The following is a 20,544-nucleotide window of genomic DNA, read 5'->3' as shown; positions in this document are numbered from 1 at the left end:
TATGTCAGGGATCCTGAAGAAGCTCATGGAGTTGAAAAAGAAAAATGCAGTAGGTTTGAATATTAGTAACACTTTATGGAAAAAAATTCAGATAACTTAGTATTTGATCATTCCAACCTTCTGTCAAGGAAATATTAAAGCAAAAAATAAAATCTTGATTATGACTTCTGTCAGCTAGTGATGTGCAGTACAATGCTGATATTTAACAAGCCCCAATTTACTGTAATAGGTATACAAGCTATAAGACAGCAGACTGATTGCTGCGGTTGGAGCCTTGGCCGAGGCCCCGTCCCTCTCTGGCAGGCTGGCTGTCCAGACCGCTCGCCACCAAGGTTTGCGTGCGACGTGGCTCAAACGTCTCCAGGTGTCTGCTGGGGTTTGGTGCGGACAGGACTCGTCCCGCGGGCTCTCTGGGCTGGGGCTGTGATCTGCACGTTGCCGCTCCGGGCACCTCTGCGGCTCAGACCAGCGCTCCTTGCAGCACCAAGAGCGTCCCGTTCTGTAACCGGTACAGAAAGTGACTGTTCAGAATGCACCTGCAACAACTGAAACAAGTGGGGCAGGAAGGTTTAAAGGCTCTTTTTCTATTATCAAATACTTTGTGTCTTTGCCATCACTCTGTACCAGATGGAGCACACAGCCTTTCAAATCCGTACACGTTAGAACTTGAACCTCGATTTAACAACAAACAGACAAAGGCAGCTCCAGTTTACAAGAGATCTACCCAACAATTACACGAGTAGTTTCACTGAACTTGCTGTTAGCAGTTCAGCCACTGTTAACTGATAAACATCAAGAAAGATTCTTGATGTTTAACTCTTCCCCCTCATCTTGCAGATAAGGGATATTATTTTCATGGTTTGAAGCTGAACTTAAATCGGAAATTTAAAAAAAGAGAAGCAAGAAATATTATTGACAAATATATGTATCAGTTATGTCTTATTCTTGACTAGGTTGCTAGCCAGCTGTGGAAGAGGATATTAGGAACAGTATTTGAGAGAGGAAGTTTTGGAAAGGGTAAGTATAGAAGAATGTGGAAAACCTTAGGAAAAAAGTGTATGCAATTGCAAGTTAAGAAAAATCAGTGCATATATTGCCAAGGAGTGTATTTCCAATGCAAGAAAGCAGCTCACAGTTAGGTAGATACTAAGGATTTCCTATGAAAAACATAGAAGGGTTTATGCTTAGTTTGAGGTAATCCTGCATATATCTGAAATTCTTGCTCTTGTGTCAATGAAGAGTGAGCACATGAAATAAGTTATAATTACAAAGTATTACAAAATCCTGGAGCAATTGTTTTCAAACTTTCTGGTTTCTGACCCTACTTGCATTTCTTGAAACCACACATTGCAGAAAACACATCAAGGAATATTAATTCAGGCTCTCTTGAGTAAGGAGAACTCCATCCTACAGAACACGGTCCTTATGAGAGGGTTGTGAACCCCGCGAGCACCCAGCTTTGGGAGCCTGAAATAAAAATGGTCAGTAAGCCCACATGTGACAAATTCCTTAATGCTGTTTGGCACATAAATAATGTATGCATTTAATAACTATTTCTTGGCAGATGTTTGCTTTTGGATTCTTTTCTACAGTCATAGAATTGGAATTCTGGATGACTAAGGAAAGCTTAAGAGACAAAAGTTTTTATTTTTGAAAGTTATTTGTGGTTGTACTTGGCAAATGAGAAAGCTTTGCGTTCACAGAAATCCTCACATTGAAACCTTGGTACTTTAAGAGTCCATTTTTTACAGTACAGCTGTGTATTTTAAAAGCAGTGTGGATTTCTGCTCAACTGCTTTGCATTCAAGTCTTGCAAACATGAATAAAAGCGATGGACACAGGTGGAACCGGAAGAGCCCTGCTCCGGGTGCTCACGCAGCACAAGCAGCTCTGTTTGGTTGGGAAGCGCAGGCAGAGAACCCTGCGGGCACAGGGAGCGACCGCCCCGCAGGCGCAGCTGGAACACCAAGGGCCACCACTGCCAGGAGCGCTACCCAGATAACTACAGCACAGAACTGCAACATCACCTATCCTCTGCCAAATGTATTTCTTAATGTATGTTAACCTGCGTTTATTCCTAAGAGGTTTTGGTTTTATTGCTATTTTAGAAGGAGCTTTGTGCAATCAAAGCCTAGGACAAAGTGCAGGAACAAGCAACTTACTGACTTATTTCCCAACAGTTTTTAAAGGCCATGGATTTCACATCTTCAGTGACTTTGAAACGCGTAAGAAAGAACCTGAGACACTCCCAAGCGAGGGCAGTATCTTTTTAATATAAAAAAATCCCAAAGTTAAACCATCAAGCAATGACAAGTACACATAGAGAATTTATTCCCATGGATGACAGCAAGCTGACGAACACCAGGCGGCCATGGAATGTCAGCATTCCCCCAACACCTTGTTGCGCCTCCATCCAGCGGAACCTTTGGCTGGGTGTTTCGGGGTAGGTGTTTTCGGGGGACCAGACCCCTGCAGCTCTGTGCACCGCCTGCCCCAGAGGACAGGCCAACGTGCAGCCCAACACAGTCAGGTGCCAATTCCCCAAGAAGCAATAACAACGTACAGCAATATTACAGGTGGTCTAATTCAAGATAAAGTCAAATCCTGTGTTGAAAAAAAAAATACCAAAAAACTTGACAGAAATTCCACACACACACAAACAAAAGGCAAATATAAATACTTAGCAAATAATAGTTATTTAATTGCATTATGTGACCATGATTTAGCGTGTAACACAAAGCTACAACTTATAACCTCTTCATATAGCCTTTATTTTCACCTTATACATCTTAGTATACCATCTTAATGATGCAAATGCAAAACAAGACATGTTTGCAGAGGCTGTTCAGCTCTCACTTTCTGAAGCAGGCTCTACAGGCCTTGTGTTCAGCACAGTTGTGTTCTTGCTCTGATTTTCTGCTCTCTTAGCACCACTTTACAGGCGTTCTCAACCCTGAACTTGGACCTTATTGCTCTGAATAAGCAAAAGTCTCATGAAAAGACAAATTCTTACATTAAATAAATTAGAATATAGGGCAATAGAAACCCTGAGATGTGGATTATAAAAGACACACTAAACATAAAAATGTTCTAATAACAATACAGCCAAATGACAAGCAAGACAATGAACAAATCTAGTTATGGATGTATTTAATACTGAAATTTGCATTTGCAGTAAAATGCTCACTTTGGAAATCTGTCACAGCTCAGTCCTGGACTGTAAGGTAACAAATTCATAGTTCACACTTCAAATGCACAGCAAACACTGAAAGTGCACAGGACAGTTTTTACTGCACTTGAATAGAGAAACATCAATTTTTCCTCCTTGAATGATGGATACGATATTAATCTGTTGGTAGCATTAGAATTGTACAAATACATATGTGCAAGTCGTCATAGATAAAGATTTTGTAAATAGCCAATGTAAATACATTAGCACCTAATGCCACAGGCCCAGCCCTGCTGGCACCAGCAGTTTTTTACACAGTTGTATCAAAGTTCAGTGCAGAATCTATGTTTATAACGATATACACAGTGACCAACTATCGAAAGCACAACCTTTGGCTGCTTTATGCTACACAGAACGCTAAAAAACTTCATCTTCCGGGTGAAGTAGTAGCTTCCAGTAGCTTCACAGAGGTTATTGACAGGTGGTCTACTGAAGACATAAAAATGCAAGTGCAATAGGACACAGAAAGAAGACAATATTGGAAAAACTTACTTTAAAAAGTATTGCATTTTATGAGAGGAAATACGCTCTGGTATAAAGGAATAGACCCAATGATTTCCCACTTTCAAGTGAATAAGGTGAAAGAGCTATCAAAACTGATAAAAAGAAATAAGGCATCCTAGAAGCGTAAGGCACGCTGAGAACGGCGCTGTGCTGTGCAGCGCAGAATCCACCCCGCCTGTACCGCAGGGAGGCGTTGGCAAAATCCAGCAACATCGAGACTTCGGAATGTCAAAAAAACAAGGTGTAACTTCCAGTAAAGCAAGAAAATACAATGTAGAACATATCGTAAAATTGTACTTTACTGTGCCAAAGGCTTATGATGATGTTCTGAAATTCCTGACTGAGTCAAGTGTGTTCCACATGAACTCCTGACGAAAGACCACAATGCCTTTCAATGGCTCCGTCATTGTCAACTGGAAGTTGGCAGTTTCCAGAGAGTAAGACATTAATAAAAATGGCACAAGCAAAGTGATAGATCATGTGGCACGTCACAAAAGCCAATTAAAACACAGTACACTTTTAGCTTTAACAAGACATAACTTTCAAAAGAAACACCTTTACCAATTAGTCTTAGCATTTAATTCTTACGGACTTGGTGAAGAACTTAATTTAGCTCATTGAGTGGTATCAGAGAGTTGGTTAAAGTGCTGTAGCCTTCTTTTCTTTTTATCCTTTAATAAAAATCATTTGCATTTCTCTATTAAAATCATTTTTTCCCTCTTGAAACTTGCCTTCGGTAATAATTCACTCAAATGTTAAAACAGATGGAACAGCATTAGCAAGAAAGAGCTGGGTATCTTAGAGGGCATTTGTTAAACCATTTCATGCACTTTGCCAAAGTACCATGCAAGAAAAGCTTATCTGCGCCCCACGCTGAACAAGCCCATGAGTCACCTTCTGCTTGTTCCTTTCGCCATTGCCTCTTCGTAGGTCAGGTGAATAAACTCAAAGAGTTGCGTGGCATTTGCAGCATTACCCAAAATTTTGGCGAGTTGGTCCTTTGACAGCGTCACTAGCTCTGCAATGCTTTTCACGTGGTTCATGATGGCACGGCAGTTTTTGGCATTAACTCCTGGCATTTTTAATAGAAAGTCTTGAGGACCGGGGTTATACTTGTCTGACTCGGGAAGGATTTCAGAATCTGCCGTGATGGCCATTGCTGTTTCCGCGTCGGGTTGGGGATGGTTTTGTTTTAACTCTTCAAACAGTTCAGCAGTGGCGTGGGGAGAGGGACACCACAGGATCCGTAACTTCGGGAAATGGAGCGTTAGAAGAGTTAGTTTAGAAGTAACATCGTTACTGGAAATTTCCTGATGCAGAGAGCCTCGTGGAATCAAGGAGAAGGGTTTGTTAGGATCAAACTCAATCAGGAGGATCGGTCGCTTATAGTAACGGGACATAGAAACGCACTGTGTATACAGCCTGCCGTTGTTTAAGGAACCAATCAGATCACTGATACTTTTCCGCTCTACACAGATATCAGGAGTTAAAATATAATCTCCAACCTCCAAAGTGACCGGCTCGATGTCGATACCGCGCCGGTGAATCAGTGACGGCAGCTCGCTCCGGAACTCCCGCATATCCACTATTACAGTTTGCTGAACACTCTTCTGTTCCTGTCCACCTACAGAGCAAAATGAATACAAGTAAATAACGCTTGTGACTCCTGACTCTGCTTGTATACTTCCTGTGTGCTGCCAATGCTTCTGTAATGCATGAACTTGACACCTCAAATTATATTTCAAATTCAGCAGTATCATAAATCCAGACCTTATTTAGTTTTTCACTGTTATAGAGAAAAATCTGATGTCTAATTATATACAGTAGTTCATGGAGCATGCTCCGCTGTTTAAGAGAACAATCATGCTACCTGCTATAATCTTTGTATATGTGACAGTGAAATACGCTAAACTGCAGATGAAAATAATTTAAATACATCAGGAAAATATTTAAAAAGTTGCCTGCAAAACAAGATAACAAAACTGGCCCTTTTTACTTCCAGCTGTTTCCCACAGAAATATGGCATTTTCTTGTAGGAGTTGTACTTTAGCTCTACAGATCACATGAAGAAACTGAAGCATCAAGGCCACAAAAGATGACACAAAAGAACAACAAAGATGAGAGCGCATATGGCAAAGGAGAGCAGGATTCCAAAAATGACAGCAAAGCGAAGAGAGGCAGAACTGTAAGATGAAGTACACATGTCAGAGGAAAGGAACAAAGATGTGGTTACAACTGCAACAGAAGAAAAAGGATGCTTGATTTCACAGCAAGCAGACAAACCCCCAATCTGCAGGTGTTCCCCAGGCAAGCTGTTTTGCCATGACCAAAAGGAGTCTCCAGCGTCTACTGGCTCAAGGACAGCACCACCTCTGACTGTCTGCAGGCTTCAGTTCTCATGTTTTAATGTCTCTGCACCTCCCTGCAAGCAATACTAGACAGTCCATAACCAGCAACTGCCTAGAAACAATCCCGGTGTATCTGTCTTAATGGTAAAATGCTTCACTAAACTATGTTTGCTTTTCAATGAGAAACACGATTCATTGTGTGGCAGAATGCAAACTCCCTCTCTCCCCCTCCCTCCTTCATCGTGGAAGGAGCAGACACATCTCCCTCTCTCTCTGCTGTTTGAGGCTGACAGCTGCTTTTGTTTGGCCCCAGAGCCCCTGGCCAGGGCCGTTAGGAGAAGGGAGCATCGAGGGGCCAGGGAGCCACTGGGCGCCCACGGCCAGTGTGAGGGATGTTTGGAGGCTTCAGGGGCACCCACAGCCAGTGTGGGGGTGCAGAGAAGCTTCTGGAATGCCCACAGTCAGGTCTGATCAGGCTATAAAACGGGATTCTCGTCGAGACTCCGCCCCTTGCGCGGATCTCTTGGAGTTCCGAGCTGAGCCGCTGCCGCCAGGAGCCACTGCCCCCCCGGGACGGAGACTCCGCTTGCCTTGCGCCACGGGTGGGAGTAAATTAACCCTCGCAGGATTGCCAGTGTATCTGCTTTCCGTGCACATTTGCACGTGGATTTATACTTTCCGTGCACATTTGCACACGTACTTTCCGTGCTCAATACAAGCACGTGTATAAATCAATCCTTGCAGAATCGTGGGTGTATTTTCCTCCCGTGCTTCCACATAAGCACGTGTAATATTCCGTGCACATTTGCACGTGTATTTCTCCTCGCAGGATTGCGAGTGTATTATAAATTTACCCTCGCAGAATCGCGAGTGTACACTTTCCGTACTCACTACGAGTACGTGTATCCCTTTGAAATAACCCCACACCGTGTTCAGGCAGTGTGGACTCTTCCCGGACTCAGGGACGGCTCCGGCATTGTTTTGGTGAAGCCACGTGCATGCACTCTGTGGACCTCCTGTTGGATTAGTTGCTGCCCCTTCATAATTTTCCTCAACCGATATCCAAACCTGTATTCAAGTCACTTTTGGAGTGCTAAACCCTGTTTCTCACCAGTTTAATACAAGTTGGTTTGGACCCTGCTGTCCCTTAAATGAACCTCGGGGGGCCTCTGTGACAATTGTCATTGCACAGAAGTCGATGGAATAATGGATAATGGATGGATAATGTTTCCGTACCACCAAGACCGCATGGTCAGTTTGCACCGTGCCTATGACCCAGACACTTTGGACAGATTTAAACACAAGTTACAGGTTTTGCCAGGCTCACAGCTGCGAAGCACCCTGAGGAGCCGCTCACCTGCTTTGCGCGTGTCGGCAGCAGCAGAGGCAGGTTTAGCATCTCTGGTCAGGTCCAAGTTCGTTTCATCTCTTCCTTCTCTTTCTTCAGGAATAACCATGCCAGCCTTCTCTCTAAGGACCCACAAACACCAACACCCACAATTACATGAGAAAAATAGATCAAAATAATTTCATAACCTTCAGGCAGATGCAAAATTATATGTAGTTTAATACTTAATGCAAATCTGATCAGAAATGCCATGTACTACTTTTTTCCAGGTTGCTGGGCTATATGCAATATTTTCATTTTCAATTTTTATTTTTGTTAGCACTTGTTACCATCTGATTTATTTTTGGAACGTCTCAGGGCATATGAAACAAAGGGACTATCAACTAGTGACAGCAGTACAACCTGGTGAGAAGACACCGTCAGGAAAAACACTGTCTTATGTAAAAATGATTTTGTTGTTCCCCAAAACAACTTAGAAATATCTTCCAAGAAATGCTACCTGCGGACCAAAACACATTTCCAGAAATGAAATTCATAGACAATTAGGAAAAAATACAAGTGGTGCTGTTTAGCCTTTGAAATTTAATATTAACCCCTCCCCCAAATTAGTAAGTAAAATATCAGGTGCTTTGAAAAGGTTTTGACTGTCTGTTGATTTTCAGTGGGAAAGCTCAACATCTGAAATGCAATTGAATTAAGAGTTTATTTAAAGCCTTCACAGAGTTAAGAACTCCACTCTATTTAAAATGTAACCGATGTAACAATAATAAAGGCAGTAAACTGATTTTGTTACCGAATGAGTTTTTCAAAGGCCTCCTTCTCCTTTCTCAGAGCTGTGAGGTAGCGCTGCTCTTCTGTTGAGCCCCCATATATGAGGAAATAAACCCTGGAGGGTTGGAGGGGAGGAAAAAAAAAAGAAAAACCACAAAAATTCATATTCAATTAAAAATGCCCACAAACAACAATTAAGATTCGTAACAGTAAGTGCCTGACAAGTGAAAAACCACGACGTTTTTCTGTAACTCTATTCCACAATCAGCAGCAGGAGTTCCCGCAGCCAGCGCTCCTGCGTCCCCACGCAGACACTCACGGGGACTCCGCGATCCAACCAGCGCCGACTGAGGTTCAGTCACCGTTCAGTAAGGACACAGAACAGGGATAATGGAGAAGTGACTTCTTACTGGGTTTAAAATCTTCCCAGTGGAATATATGTAACAAACTAAAGAGTCTGCAATCATCCTGGGTTAGGAACAGCAGCAGCCAAGGTTTAAAATGATGTATTTGTACAAGGAAATAGCAGGTTCTGCAAAGAACAAGCTGTCATTTATCTCATAGAGATGAATGCACCAGCCACTGAAGTTTTATTCCACAAATGGGGATTTATACGGAACATAACAGAATCAATAATTACCTTAAGGAATTAATTGCCTATGGCTTTTCAGCGCAGTCATTTTTTTCAACACGTTTTAAGGGAGGTGTTACACACATTGACAGACGGGAAGGGTCTGCAGGGCGGGCAGGCCCAGCTGTGGAAGGTGTCCCTGCCCATGGCAGGGCTGGCACCAGATGAGCTTTAAGGTCCCTTCCAACCCAAACCATTCCATGATTTTATTCCTATTATGTTTTCCATGCGCTGCATCTCCTAACCCTCACTTGCATGACTGTATCTGATTTTCTCGCTCTGAACTGTGGGAATATGATGCTAGAGGTAGATACAACACATGCTCATTAGGCAATTAATAAAATGTACAAATAACGCAGTAACTATCCTCATGCAATATACTTTGTGAGTTCTGTTATTTATACCTGCACTAGAGTCCTTACCTGCATGCTAAGTACAGACACACTAAATACTGCCAAACTGATGTCCATTTTCGGTTCTGTTGCATATATACAAATGTTTGACTGCAACATTGCAAGTGGTCTGCTAAATTTATGCAAATAATTTTCATGAGGTGATTAAAGTAAAAAGCATTATAATTCAAGAGGCAATAATTTCATATGCAAATAAATGGTGTTACAACTGTAGTAAGTAAAGTGTGTTAATTCTAGGACTTAAGAAATTGCCATGATCCAGTGAACTTGCCTCAAAGGCTTCCCAGGCCTGCTCGCCTTGTAGATCTCCAGCTGCCGAACAAAGGTCAGTTCTGCATCGTATAACACAACGTATCTTGGTTCTACTTCGTGCAGAACCCGAGTGAGTGCATAGGGATCAGTGCAACCCTGCAACGGATGAATAATTGTGAGTGGGTCCTTGAAAATGCCGTAGTAACAATCCGAGGGTAAGTTCACATGGAAATCTTCAGGAATGGTCTCTTTGGTATTACTTTCTGGGCTACTGCTTAACTGTTTGTTGTCTTCTGCCTCTAACTCCTCTTTCTTTTCCTCCTCAGCTTTCCCTATCATTTGGATTATGGTCCGCTCTTGCTGTTTCTTGTTTTTATTTTGTTTTGAAGCAGCGGCGAGCTTGGCTTTCTTGGCTTGAGGCCCGGTGTCTGCTCTGGCATTTCCTTTGGACTTGACGGCTTTTCTGTCCGTAATCCACACTTCCGCAGCTTTCTCATCCTTTCCGAAGGTTTTGTTGTACAGTCTTGTTAAAAAAGCTTCTGCTCCAGCAATAATACACTCCCTGAGCTGTGCACAGGCTCGGTCATCACTGGCACAAATAAGCACTTGCCCTGCAGTCAAGAAACAATATCATGTTTATTATCTGTTCGGCTGTACTTCTCACTCAGCTACAAGACATCTCTAGAGCAAACGGTTTTCAACGTTCCTGACACACGCCTGTCAAACGCCATCAGTCTGGTTGTCACAGTTGCTCTGGACTTCCAGGGAGTCTAAATTGCGTGAAGTTTTGTATCAAACAAGGTTAGGGAAGCTTAATGCAAGTTCAGCATTTGTCATTCTTACACTATAAAAATTAGTGAGGTTTTCCTTTTGAGCATCTGAAGCGAGGCAGATACAGCACGTATTGAAACATACTGACAATTAACGTGGAATAAGTAAGAACATAATTTAGACCATTTTAATTTAAAGCCTTCGTCAGTTGTGTTGAAGAGTCTAAAAAAATACATGTTTCACACAGTATTATTGACATTTGTGGGCCTTGAATAACAACTTTCCAGAAGCTGACTCAGAGTAACTCCTCCAACAGCAGGTGAGAGCGCCAGTTCTCATCCAGAGTCAGAACACTGGGGGTGGGAGAAAAGAGCGCTTTTTTACCCTTACTATTTCCTAAAATAAAACTTGGTGAAATTTCAGGAGATGAAAAGCCCTAAAATAGGAAAGGCAGCAAAGCTGTTAGTTAGAAACACACTTGCCTTCTACTTTCTAGCCCATTTAGCAGCTTCTCCTGGAGAAGCCAATTTTCAGGTCCATGGGAAGAATGTGAGAGATGGAAAGGGCACAAGACAGAATCCCCATTTCTTTTTTTAACATTAACTTGAGAAACCAGTGAACGGTACCTTGATTATTACAGATGTCCACCTTATTAGTTTTATTGATTTTGAGACTAAGGTATCAATACAATATTGAAATGTAAGTTAAAATGTCTTTTAGTAAGAATACATGTTCTTTCCTAAACAGCATTGCATAGCAAGTAACAGCATTTCTCTTTTAGAACAAGAACTAAAGAGGAGCTTATGTAAAACTATTTAGTTTTGCATAGTATATGTACACATATAAATAAAGTTGTCTTAAGTCCAGAAACTATTAAAACAGGCTCTTTAATAAACTACAGTAAAGAGTTAGGCTCCTTCTCTCCAAAGTCACGTAGAAGGCTGGATGTACTGTGAAAATTCACATCCTTTAGTGTTTTCTCACCTGGACCACCAAGCTCTTCACTGTTCTTATTCTCATTTTCAATCTCTTTCAGTACTTCTCTCAAGGCTTCCCATTTGGGGTTACTTTCTAGAACCAGTTCCCTTTTCAGTTCTGAAACAAAGAAAGAGTGAACACAGCTCCCACAGCCAAAATACCCTTCAGAACTTTAGATTAGTGGTTAGATGTCAACGGCATGATGGTTGTTGGCAAATACGATATTCAGCAGCCTACACGTGCAACTTGTTATGCTAATGGGTTGGACAGAAACATGTAAAAATGGTGCTTTAGTGAAGCAAAAAATTAAAATACTCATTCTTCAGCTCTGAAACTCCTGAATATATTTTTTGATAAAAGCAACAGCAGCCTCCTACCCCTTCACATAAAATAAAAGAGGTCAAGCTAAACACCAATGTAGTTCCAGAACAATTCCATAGAATCTCTCCCAATGATCCTCTGAGCAAGCTTAGAACCCCTTACTTCTTTGTGACTGTTTTTCGCTCTTTATTATATGCTTTTTGAACTAAAAAGCTTATCCCAGCTAACAGATTGAGATCTTGAGCTGTGTATGATCATGCAGGGAATCATAGCACAAGCAATAATACGCAGAGCGTTTGAAATCGTGTGACACTCTCAAGATTAGGAATGATCAGTACCATTTTCCTTCTTTGCATCACTTTTTTCAGGGACTTTGCCTTTCTGATTCAGTTTCTCATCTGCAATGCGATAAACTCGAGCTCGAGCATTGACAAACATTGAAGTGCTGGAGTCCAGAAACAGCCAACCTGAAGAGGAAAAGAAAGCAGCAGTAGTTTGACTTTTGCAATGTGTATACGTTTCAACTCTTTCCAGTAAAAAAGCCCCAACCTCTCCTCTGGAATATCCGTGTTACCTGCCTGCTGTGTAATTACTAGATTAACGCAAGACAGAACTGTGATGCGAATCTCACACTGTTAAGTAACAGCAGTTAAGTGGGAAGATGAAAGCATTATCTGTCAATAAAAACCTACGTCCTTATGGCTGGTTATATAAAACCTAATTAGATACCTTCTTATGCTCGGGAATGTTAATTAAAAATGTCAACATTTCCCTGTGTCACCCATTAACTTGTATGGTTATTCAGCATTTACCTGAATTTTCACCGAAAGCTTTTTCACTTGCTTTCAGTGACTCCAGAAGATTAAGGAAAGTGATGCAATCATACTGAGTTAGGTACAGTAGCAAAGTACGCAGTATCTTCAAATCCTGGACCAAAGATTTTGTCTTAGCTCCAAGCTGATGCCAGAGAGGATCTAAATAGTGACGTATTGTCTGGAAATATAAATTGAAAAGTTCACTATGTCAAATATATAGTATATTAACCAAGATTTTTTTTTTTACCTTTTTAGGGAATGCCACTATATCAAAGTTAATAAACATATCCAATTCAAGATGTGATTGTGAGGTATTTGTTTTGATAAGCAATCATTTTTTGCAAAGTTAAAATTATATAGATGCCTTTATGTAAAACATTTCAACAATTAGCAGATGTATATCACTTAGTGCTTTCAGTGCTTTTCTTCCCATACAATAAAAAATACCCTTATTTCACTGGTTCTGGCCTGCACCTTTAGTATCGAATTTTCAAAATAATACCATGCAGACATGCAACCTACAGAGCAGAAGAAAAATACTTCAAAATATTTACAGTACAGAAGGGCTCACATCAAGATTAAATCATGAGTAGCAAATAACCACGTTTCACTATGATGGCTGAAGTTTCCAATTTTACCCTACAGAAAGCTTTTATACACTAAACATTGCACATCTGCCAAAAATAAAGCACACACAATAAATGGCATATGTTAGAATTAAAAGATATGACAGATGCATGCATGTGCATGTTATATATTGTATACAGTGCTGCTACTAGGGAAAAGAAAAACTGCAGGCAGGAAATTCAAGAAGAAAAAACCAAGGGGGTTGTGTGGAAATAACTGCATAGTTATCTCTGCAGTATTCTGAGCTGAAATCGGCCATCTTTATACACACCACGAATCAGGATGTTCTTACTGCAGGGACTTTGGAAATGAAGAACAATAATACAAATACACCAAAATCCCTCCTGGCAACTGCGCCATCACTACTACAGATGAACAGTCTCTCTCCTTGTACCAGAAATAAACATGTCATGGGAGAATACTCAGTTGTTGATCGTTCTTTATTTTACAAATAATACTTTTGTTTGCATGGTAGACAGTGTGAAAATCTACATCCCTGTAGTTAGACACAGCAAAACTATCAAAACAGTTACCTTGTCAAAAGCTTTACCAATAGCATTTTCTAAAGATAGATCTTCTGCTTCAAGAGCTGGATTGTAACGTTTGAGTTCCCTCAGGCACGCGTTCAAAATGTCCAGGATTGCAGTCTGGATAGCAAGCATTGCAGGGGTCATCGACACGTGGATTTCCACCACTTCAGGTTTATGCTTCTCTAAAAATGAGTTCACTGCTATATGAAATCTGAGAGGAAAACAGCGTATTAGGATTTACATGGGTGGTTTGCTTGACCTGCAATTATTCAAAACTTTGTATAAACTACAATTATGCTTGTTTGAAATGTAAACAAGTAAGTTAATTGCAAAATAAATCAGTTTCCACTGTGCGAATACTGCAGTCCTGTGAGCAGCCTCAGATAACCGCCTATGCCACAATTATAACTCTGGTCATTCTAGTGATGCAAACCCACAGTGCTGGTGAATCACCTGCGGGAAACTGCTGCACTGGATTCTACATCATTATTACACGTAACAACTATTAAACAAAAAAAACCTTGTAAAAGAGAAAGTGGAAAGGGTCTGTAAATGCTTTGGAATCACATGGATCCACTAGCAGATCCTGCCATGTTCGTGGCTTCCAACGACAAGTAGAAAGAGACCACGGAGTTTCATGCCAGTTGGAAACAAACACCTCCATGAATGGCACAACTGACAGACTCTATTCTTGCTACTTCATGGCTTAAGTAAAAGCTGTTTAATAAGTGTAGTTTTTCTTAAATTATTAGCAATGTAACTTTCTGCTGTGATTTCTATTGCCTAGAAGGAGAGCTATACCATAGAGTTCAGCTGTTTACAGATTTAACTTTGGTCTACTTTGAAAAATACTTAGAGAAATTTAACATCTGTAAGACCACTTCTGTCAAAAACCAGATGCAATCTGTTTTGGAATACAAGAGGGAACACAGATTCGCAGTGTGGCTGCATACACCTCATCTTCTCTGGAACCCTTTGTAACAGCCTTCATCTTTCTTTTACGTTTAACTCTCCAATGAAGTAAATAGGTGCCTTACCTTGGCCACAGATAAAGTTTCCTGACAAAAAGATTTCTCATCACTCTTTCCACCTGGCAAAAGCCAGTGTTAAATGCAACTGCATTATCTGTAAAAGCTTTAATGAAGCCTTCCTTATTCTTCTGGCGGTAAAGTCGCAAGATAAATGCTTCCTGACAGGACTCAATGATTCTGTGCGCTTTGTATACCAAAATGCCTGGCAAAATAAAAGGTTTTCAAGTTGCAAGTAAAGAAAGCTCCAATTTTGTATAGATTTCTTCCTCAAAACTCTTATTATTTTAACATTTCTTCTTAAATAAAGTACAATAGCAATTTAATTCTTCTGAAGTGATGGCTGGATAAACTTTGCAGAGTTCAAACCAAGCAATTCCACAGTTTCAGTATCGCAGAATCCCCAAATAACAGAACTGGGTTAATGATACATCTTTAGCAACACCCAAACACAACACAAACCAACACAAAACCAGAACAAACAAACCAAACCCCAAACTTGTGCAGGACTTCTTATCCTGTCTGACCAACCTGATCTCCTTTTATGATAAGGTGACCCAGCTGGTGGATGAGGGGAAAGCTGTAGATGTGGTCTATCTAGACTTCAGCAAAGCCTTTGACACTGTCTCCCATCATATACTCCTGCAAAAGCTGGCAGCCCATGGCTTGGACAAGTGCGCTCTCTGCTGGGTTCAGAACTGGCTGGAGGGCCGGGCCCAGAGAGTGCTGGTGAATGGGGCTGCATGCAGCTGGCGGCCAGTCACTAGTGGTGTCCCCAGGGGTCAGTGTTGGGTCCAGTCCTGTTCAACATCTTGATTGATGATTTAGATGAGGGGATTGAGACCATCATCAGCAAATTTGCTAATGACACCAAGTTGGGGGGGAGTGTCGACCTGCTGGAAGGCAGGAGGGTTCTGCAGAGGGATCTGGATAGACTGGAAAAATGGGTCGAATCCAATGGGCCCATTCACCAAGGCCAAGTGCCGGATGCTGCACTTTGGCCACAACAACCCCCTGCAGCGCTCCAGGCTGGCACAGAGTGGCTGGAGAGCAGTCAGGCAGAAAGGGACCTGGGGACTGATGGACAGGAAGCTCAACAGGAGCCAACAGTGCGCCCAGGTGGCCAAGAAGGCCAATGGTGTCCTGTCCTGTATCCAAACCAGCGTGGTCTGCAGGACAAGGGCAGTGATCCTTCCCCTGTGCTCTGCATTGGGGAGGTCACACTGGGGAAGGGACTTGAACACAAGCCCTGTGGAGAGAGGCTGAGGGAGCTGGGCTTGTTCAGTCTGGAGCAGAGGAGGCTTAGAGGTGAGCTCAGCACTCTCTAGAACGACCTGAAGGGCAGTTCTAGCCAGGGGGGATTGGGCTCTTCTCCCAGGCAGTCAGCAATAGGACAAGGGGCCATGGGCTTCAACTCCGCCAGGGGAAATCGAGGCTGGAGATTAGAAAGCAATTCTGTGCAGAGAGAGTGGTCAGCATTGGAATGGCTGCCCAAGGAGGTGCTGGACTCACCGGCCCTGGAAGTTTGTAAACTGAGATTGGTCTGGTCAATGGACTGGAGTTGGATCAAGGGTTGGACTGGATGATCTCTGAGGGCTTTTCCAACCCAGTCCATTCGGTGATCTTAGAAAATTCTTTACTCCTAAGGCAAAACTTGAGCCTTTTTAAAAGGGTAAAAGGAAATGCAAGACACATTTTTGCAACAAAGAAAATTTGGTATGTTCAAGATTGTGATATTCAAATTATTTTGTTAGAGAAGTTCTGGAATTACAGACTTGTCAAGTACGTTTCACTGGCAATAGTTCAAGTGTTTACATAATCAAAGAACTACTGAATACATTTATTTTGCTTTTCTACACCTTCTGATATTCATGTTCACACTGGAGGACAGAAAGAACCATCAACTGTGTGAGTACACCTCCAATTTCCTTCATGGCTATGGGTGTGTTAAGAAAAAAAGATCTGTTTTAGTACAGAGAAAGTGAAACAATAGTTTAACTACATTAAGTGCTTGAGGTGAACACTTCCAGGATTTGCACTTCACTCAGCCAAGCCGTGTTAAAACCAAGCCTTATTTTTTCTCACGTCTAATTGTGCTAAATAGCACATCACATTTTTTTCACCCCCTCCCCCACAGTGAACTGAGGCCTCAGTGGTACTTTTATCTGTTCACGGCTTCCAGTGAATAATAAATGCCTTTCAAAAACGGCAGCAAAGGACATCAAACATCACAGGTTTTACACTGTACCTACAGAAGTCAAACTTACAGTGTGTTTCACTTCTGTAACAAGTTTCTTCAACTCAGCACCCAGCCATTGTTTTTGATATGCTTTTGCTTTGTAAATTAAAAAGCATTTATAAGAAAATGAATTCTTTGTAACTGCTACCATTCATGATCAAGTCATGGAATAACCCACTACAAGGTATTTTTCTGTGTAGATATTCTTGCATCTCTCCTATGAAGCAAATTTTTCAGGCTCTTCTCAGTGGCAAACAATGATAGGACAAGGGGCAATGGGATCAAGCTGGAACACAAGAGGTTCCACTTAAATTTGAGAAAGAACTTCTTCTCAGTGAGGGTAACAGAGCACTGGAACAGGCTACCCAGGGAGGCTGTGGAGTCTCCTTCCCTGGAGACATTCAAAGCCCGCCTGGACACCTTCCTGTGCGACCTCACCTAGGCGTTCCTGCTCCAGCAGGGGGATTGGACTAGATGATCTTTTGAGGTCCCTTCCAATCCCAAACATACTGTGATACTGTGATACTGTGATAACAATAATCACACTGATTTCTAAACATCCTCCAGTTTGTCTTGTGACTCTGCAAGGACCTTACAGGAGACACAGATACTGTGTTTACCCCAATGCCTCCCTGCTTTCAGTCAATATTCCTGCTTTGAAGTGAGCTCATAGTGCTGTGTAAGCCCTGCCAGAAACAACTTGCCACACTTTACTACAGCACCTTGCACCAGTTTTGTTGTGCTATTAAGTATATCATTTCTGTCTGCCCAAAAGCACCAGGAATAATAGCTCTTTACTGCAGTGATCATTTCTGACCTTCATTTAGGTGAATTTATGAGTTCACCAGATGTTAATTCACACATGACTTTACACCGATTTTATAAACATTTATAACAGCTAGCAAAATAAAAAAAAGTAAAGTATGTTCATGGTAACTCTTCAAGAAACACTATTACAAGCTTTTGTTGTACACTTTCACACACAGATAACATGCGTTTCCAACAGAACTCGGTGTTACCCACATTTTAAATGCAGCAGGTCTGTCGAGGCTGCTGGCACACTGACCTCTAGTGGCAACGCAAAAACTAGTATAACTGTCATTCTATCATCCTAGGACAGGGCTATTTTTCAAATCTTCTATGTATTTCTTCTTTTCATACTGGCTAAGTCCAATGGTGGTGGTTTTTGTTTGTTTGGAGTTTGGGTTTTTTTTTTTTTTTTTTTTTTTTGTCCTTTCTCTTTGATAGGGCAAAAAGGTCGAGAGGAAGCAGCCACAGGGAAGATGAGAAACTAAAGTAGGTTGCCCAGAAAATGTGTTCACATTTCTAACCTAGAAATACCAGAACTGACAAATCTGGTGTACTTTGGCTCCAGCATAAAATTGTTCGAACTGTTTCACAGATCAGAGCTTGTCATACATTGACTAAAAGAGGATACAGTTTCTGAAGCAGAAACTTACATTCTTCTAAGCATTCAATATTCAGTTATATATACCCATTAAGATGTTAAAAAATAGCAGTAAAATATTCTTATATTCCTGGCTCTTCGATATCTATTTTATTAGCTCTCCAGGCTGTAACAGGGTTTCTAGCTTAGACAAGAACATAGAAGTAGCAGTGGTTGGGGGAGTAAGGGAACAGAACATGAGAGGAAAACACATCTTTCATGTATAACTCCTACATAACAACAAAAAAGGTCCCAAACTATTCCCAACATCCTTACAAGGATAGTTACAGCATTACTTCAAAATACTGCTATTCAGATAGCGTCCAAGGTGTGTCCAGACAAAGATTAGTAAGATACTGCTATTTTTTTATGGGAAAAGGCATCAGAAGTTTGTTCATGCAAAAAACAGGTAGTGTGCATTGTTGATAAAACATAGCATCTAAAATCAGTTTTAATCACAGGCCAGTGTCCTATAGACCACAGGACGCTATTTCATCAAGTTCAATTATTCACCTTTGAATGCCAGTCTGAATTTTATAGTTTTTTATGCCAAGGGCATAGTTCAACTGCTCACGTGTTTTGTAGCCAGCTACTGATATCAGAAAGCCATACAAATGCGTGATCCAATATCTAAAAACAACGTGGATGTTTTCAAATTGTATGATTAAGTCAAGCAAACTAGTTTGGAGCAAAGAAAACAACTAAAAAACCCCAAACAAACAAACTACATATCTACTCATTTTATCTCAGTCTTTGTGGGGAAAAAAAGGAATACTTCTTCAGCCCAATACCAGTCAGTAGAACTCTTCTTACAGAACTAAGCTTTGTGTATTTTCAAACAGAACAGCCTCACTTTTATTTCATTAAACTCTTACCAGTAATAAGGTTTGCAGGAATTCTGTCGGTAAGGAAATCTACCACAAGGATTCGACTCGTTGCAAAGACGACTCCTCCTTGTGTGTAAAATTCATATCGAGTATTGTTTGCAATTTCATTGGTAACACGCCGAGGAAGATGAACAACTCCGTCTGACCTCAGCTGATCAATAAAATACTCCTAAACCAAACACAATAAAAATGCAACACTTCATTGTGATAAGTGATGAAACTTTAATTATACATACTCTGGTAATTTTGAGAAGCTATTGAAAAGACATTAAAAGCACGATAGTATAAGATACTACCTAAGGAGGTCAGAACTATCATTATTTTTTTCTGCTTAGGTATGCTTTGTTCATTTTCAGACACATCCAGGATGATCTAAAAATTTACGTATCCTCAGTACTAGCTACACAATACTTAAACATTTTCTTATATTTTAATAGCTCTTTTTCAGATAATAGGCAATTTTAATACTGACTTAACAGAGAATTTGGGAGGAGGTCGTTGTTTAGTCCACTCACCGGCTACCAAGGACAACAGCAGCAGGTAGGGCACACACATCAAGCTTAACCTTCTGAACTACAGCTGTGAGATTTATTCACCTCAGGTCACTACAAAAAATCCCCAGGACTTCACCTCCTGATGGGGGGAGTTCTCGCTGGTCCCAGGCAAAACCCAGCAGCATCTTCTGTACAAACAGGACAAACCTGCCTGCAAGTTTCACTCCTTTCTGCCCGCTGGCTACTCAGTGACTTCTGCTATTTACAGGTTACGTAGATAAGGTTATTTAATCTCGTTATTACTACTAGGACACCATCGTGCTGCATGAGTAGAAATTCGGGCCTCGATCTGATCCCAAACGCGTCCGGTCTGACAACTTCTTCTCAGGAAGCGCAAAGCCCGGGGCGCAGCGGACAGGACGGGACCCGCTGCCCGCCCGGCCCCTCACCGGCCCCTTCCCGGCCCCCACCAGGCCCCTCTCCAGCCCTCACTGCCCCTCACCGCCCCCCCGGCCCCTCACCCGGCCTGGGGCACCGCCAGGGCCGCTCCCGCCAAACCCGGGCGGCGCGGCGGGCGCGGGAGAAGAAGCGGAGCGGGCACAGGCCGGCGCAGGACCCCGCTCACCTCCTCGGCGGGGCCGGTGTTGAGCACCAGCACCAAGCTGGCAGGCTCGCAGTAGAGGCGCAGGAAGCGCAGCAGCAGGCGGTCGAGGCCGAGCCCGCGGGCGCAGACGAGCAGCCCGTCCTGCTGCAGCAGCTCCAGGAAGATCTGCGTTTCGTGCTCCAGCAGCGCCGCCATGGCCGCAGGGCGGCGGCGCATGCGCGGCAGCCGAGGCGGCGCCCCCTGCTGGAGTGGGGCGGCGCGGTCCTCCAGCGGCGCGCGTGGCGAGTTTTCCCGCCTCGAGCGCGAG

At 42.2% G+C, this 20,544-nt stretch overlaps 1 protein-coding gene across 1 annotated transcript; it reads right to left on the bottom strand.

Moving 5' to 3' along the window:
- Positions 1 to 2,251: 2,251 nt before the first annotated feature.
- Positions 2,252 to 20,453, bottom strand: ERCC4 (ERCC excision repair 4, endonuclease catalytic subunit). Its single transcript, XM_065850891.2, has 11 exons — positions 20,259 to 20,453; positions 19,128 to 19,308; positions 14,576 to 14,771; positions 13,542 to 13,749; positions 12,379 to 12,559; positions 11,905 to 12,033; positions 11,252 to 11,362; positions 9,516 to 10,107; positions 8,223 to 8,315; positions 7,439 to 7,551; positions 2,252 to 5,357 (listed from the first exon to the last, which is right to left on the bottom strand). Exons 1-11 carry the CDS (start codon positions 20,451 to 20,453, stop codon positions 4,624 to 4,626), a joined length of 2,733 nt encoding a protein of 910 aa, XP_065706963.1. The 3' UTR covers positions 2,252 to 4,623.
- Between the last annotated feature and the right edge of the window lie 91 nt (positions 20,454 to 20,544).

This window comes from Patagioenas fasciata, chromosome 15, assembly GCF_037038585.1.
Source record: "Patagioenas fasciata isolate bPatFas1 chromosome 15, bPatFas1.hap1, whole genome shotgun sequence".
Taxonomy (NCBI): Eukaryota; Metazoa; Chordata; class Aves; order Columbiformes; family Columbidae; genus Patagioenas; species Patagioenas fasciata.
Note: the sequence above shows the minus strand (reverse complement) of the source record. Positions and strands in the feature narration are given on the sequence as shown.

Bases quoted from the DNA above. Each gene is read 5' to 3' on its own strand.
- ERCC4 (XM_065850891.2), bottom strand. From the start codon at position 20,453: ATGCGCCGCCGCCCTGCGGCCATGGCGGCGCTGCTGGAGCACGAAACG. The intron at 8,316-9,515 runs GCAAGTTCACTG...CCAACCCTCCAG, and splicing joins AGGCCTGGGAAGCCTTTGAG to GGTTTATTTCCTCATATATG. The intron at 7,552-8,222 runs GTAACAAAATCA...GTGGGTCCTTAG, and splicing joins GCCTTTGAAAAACTCATTCG to AGAGAAGGCTGGCATGGTTA.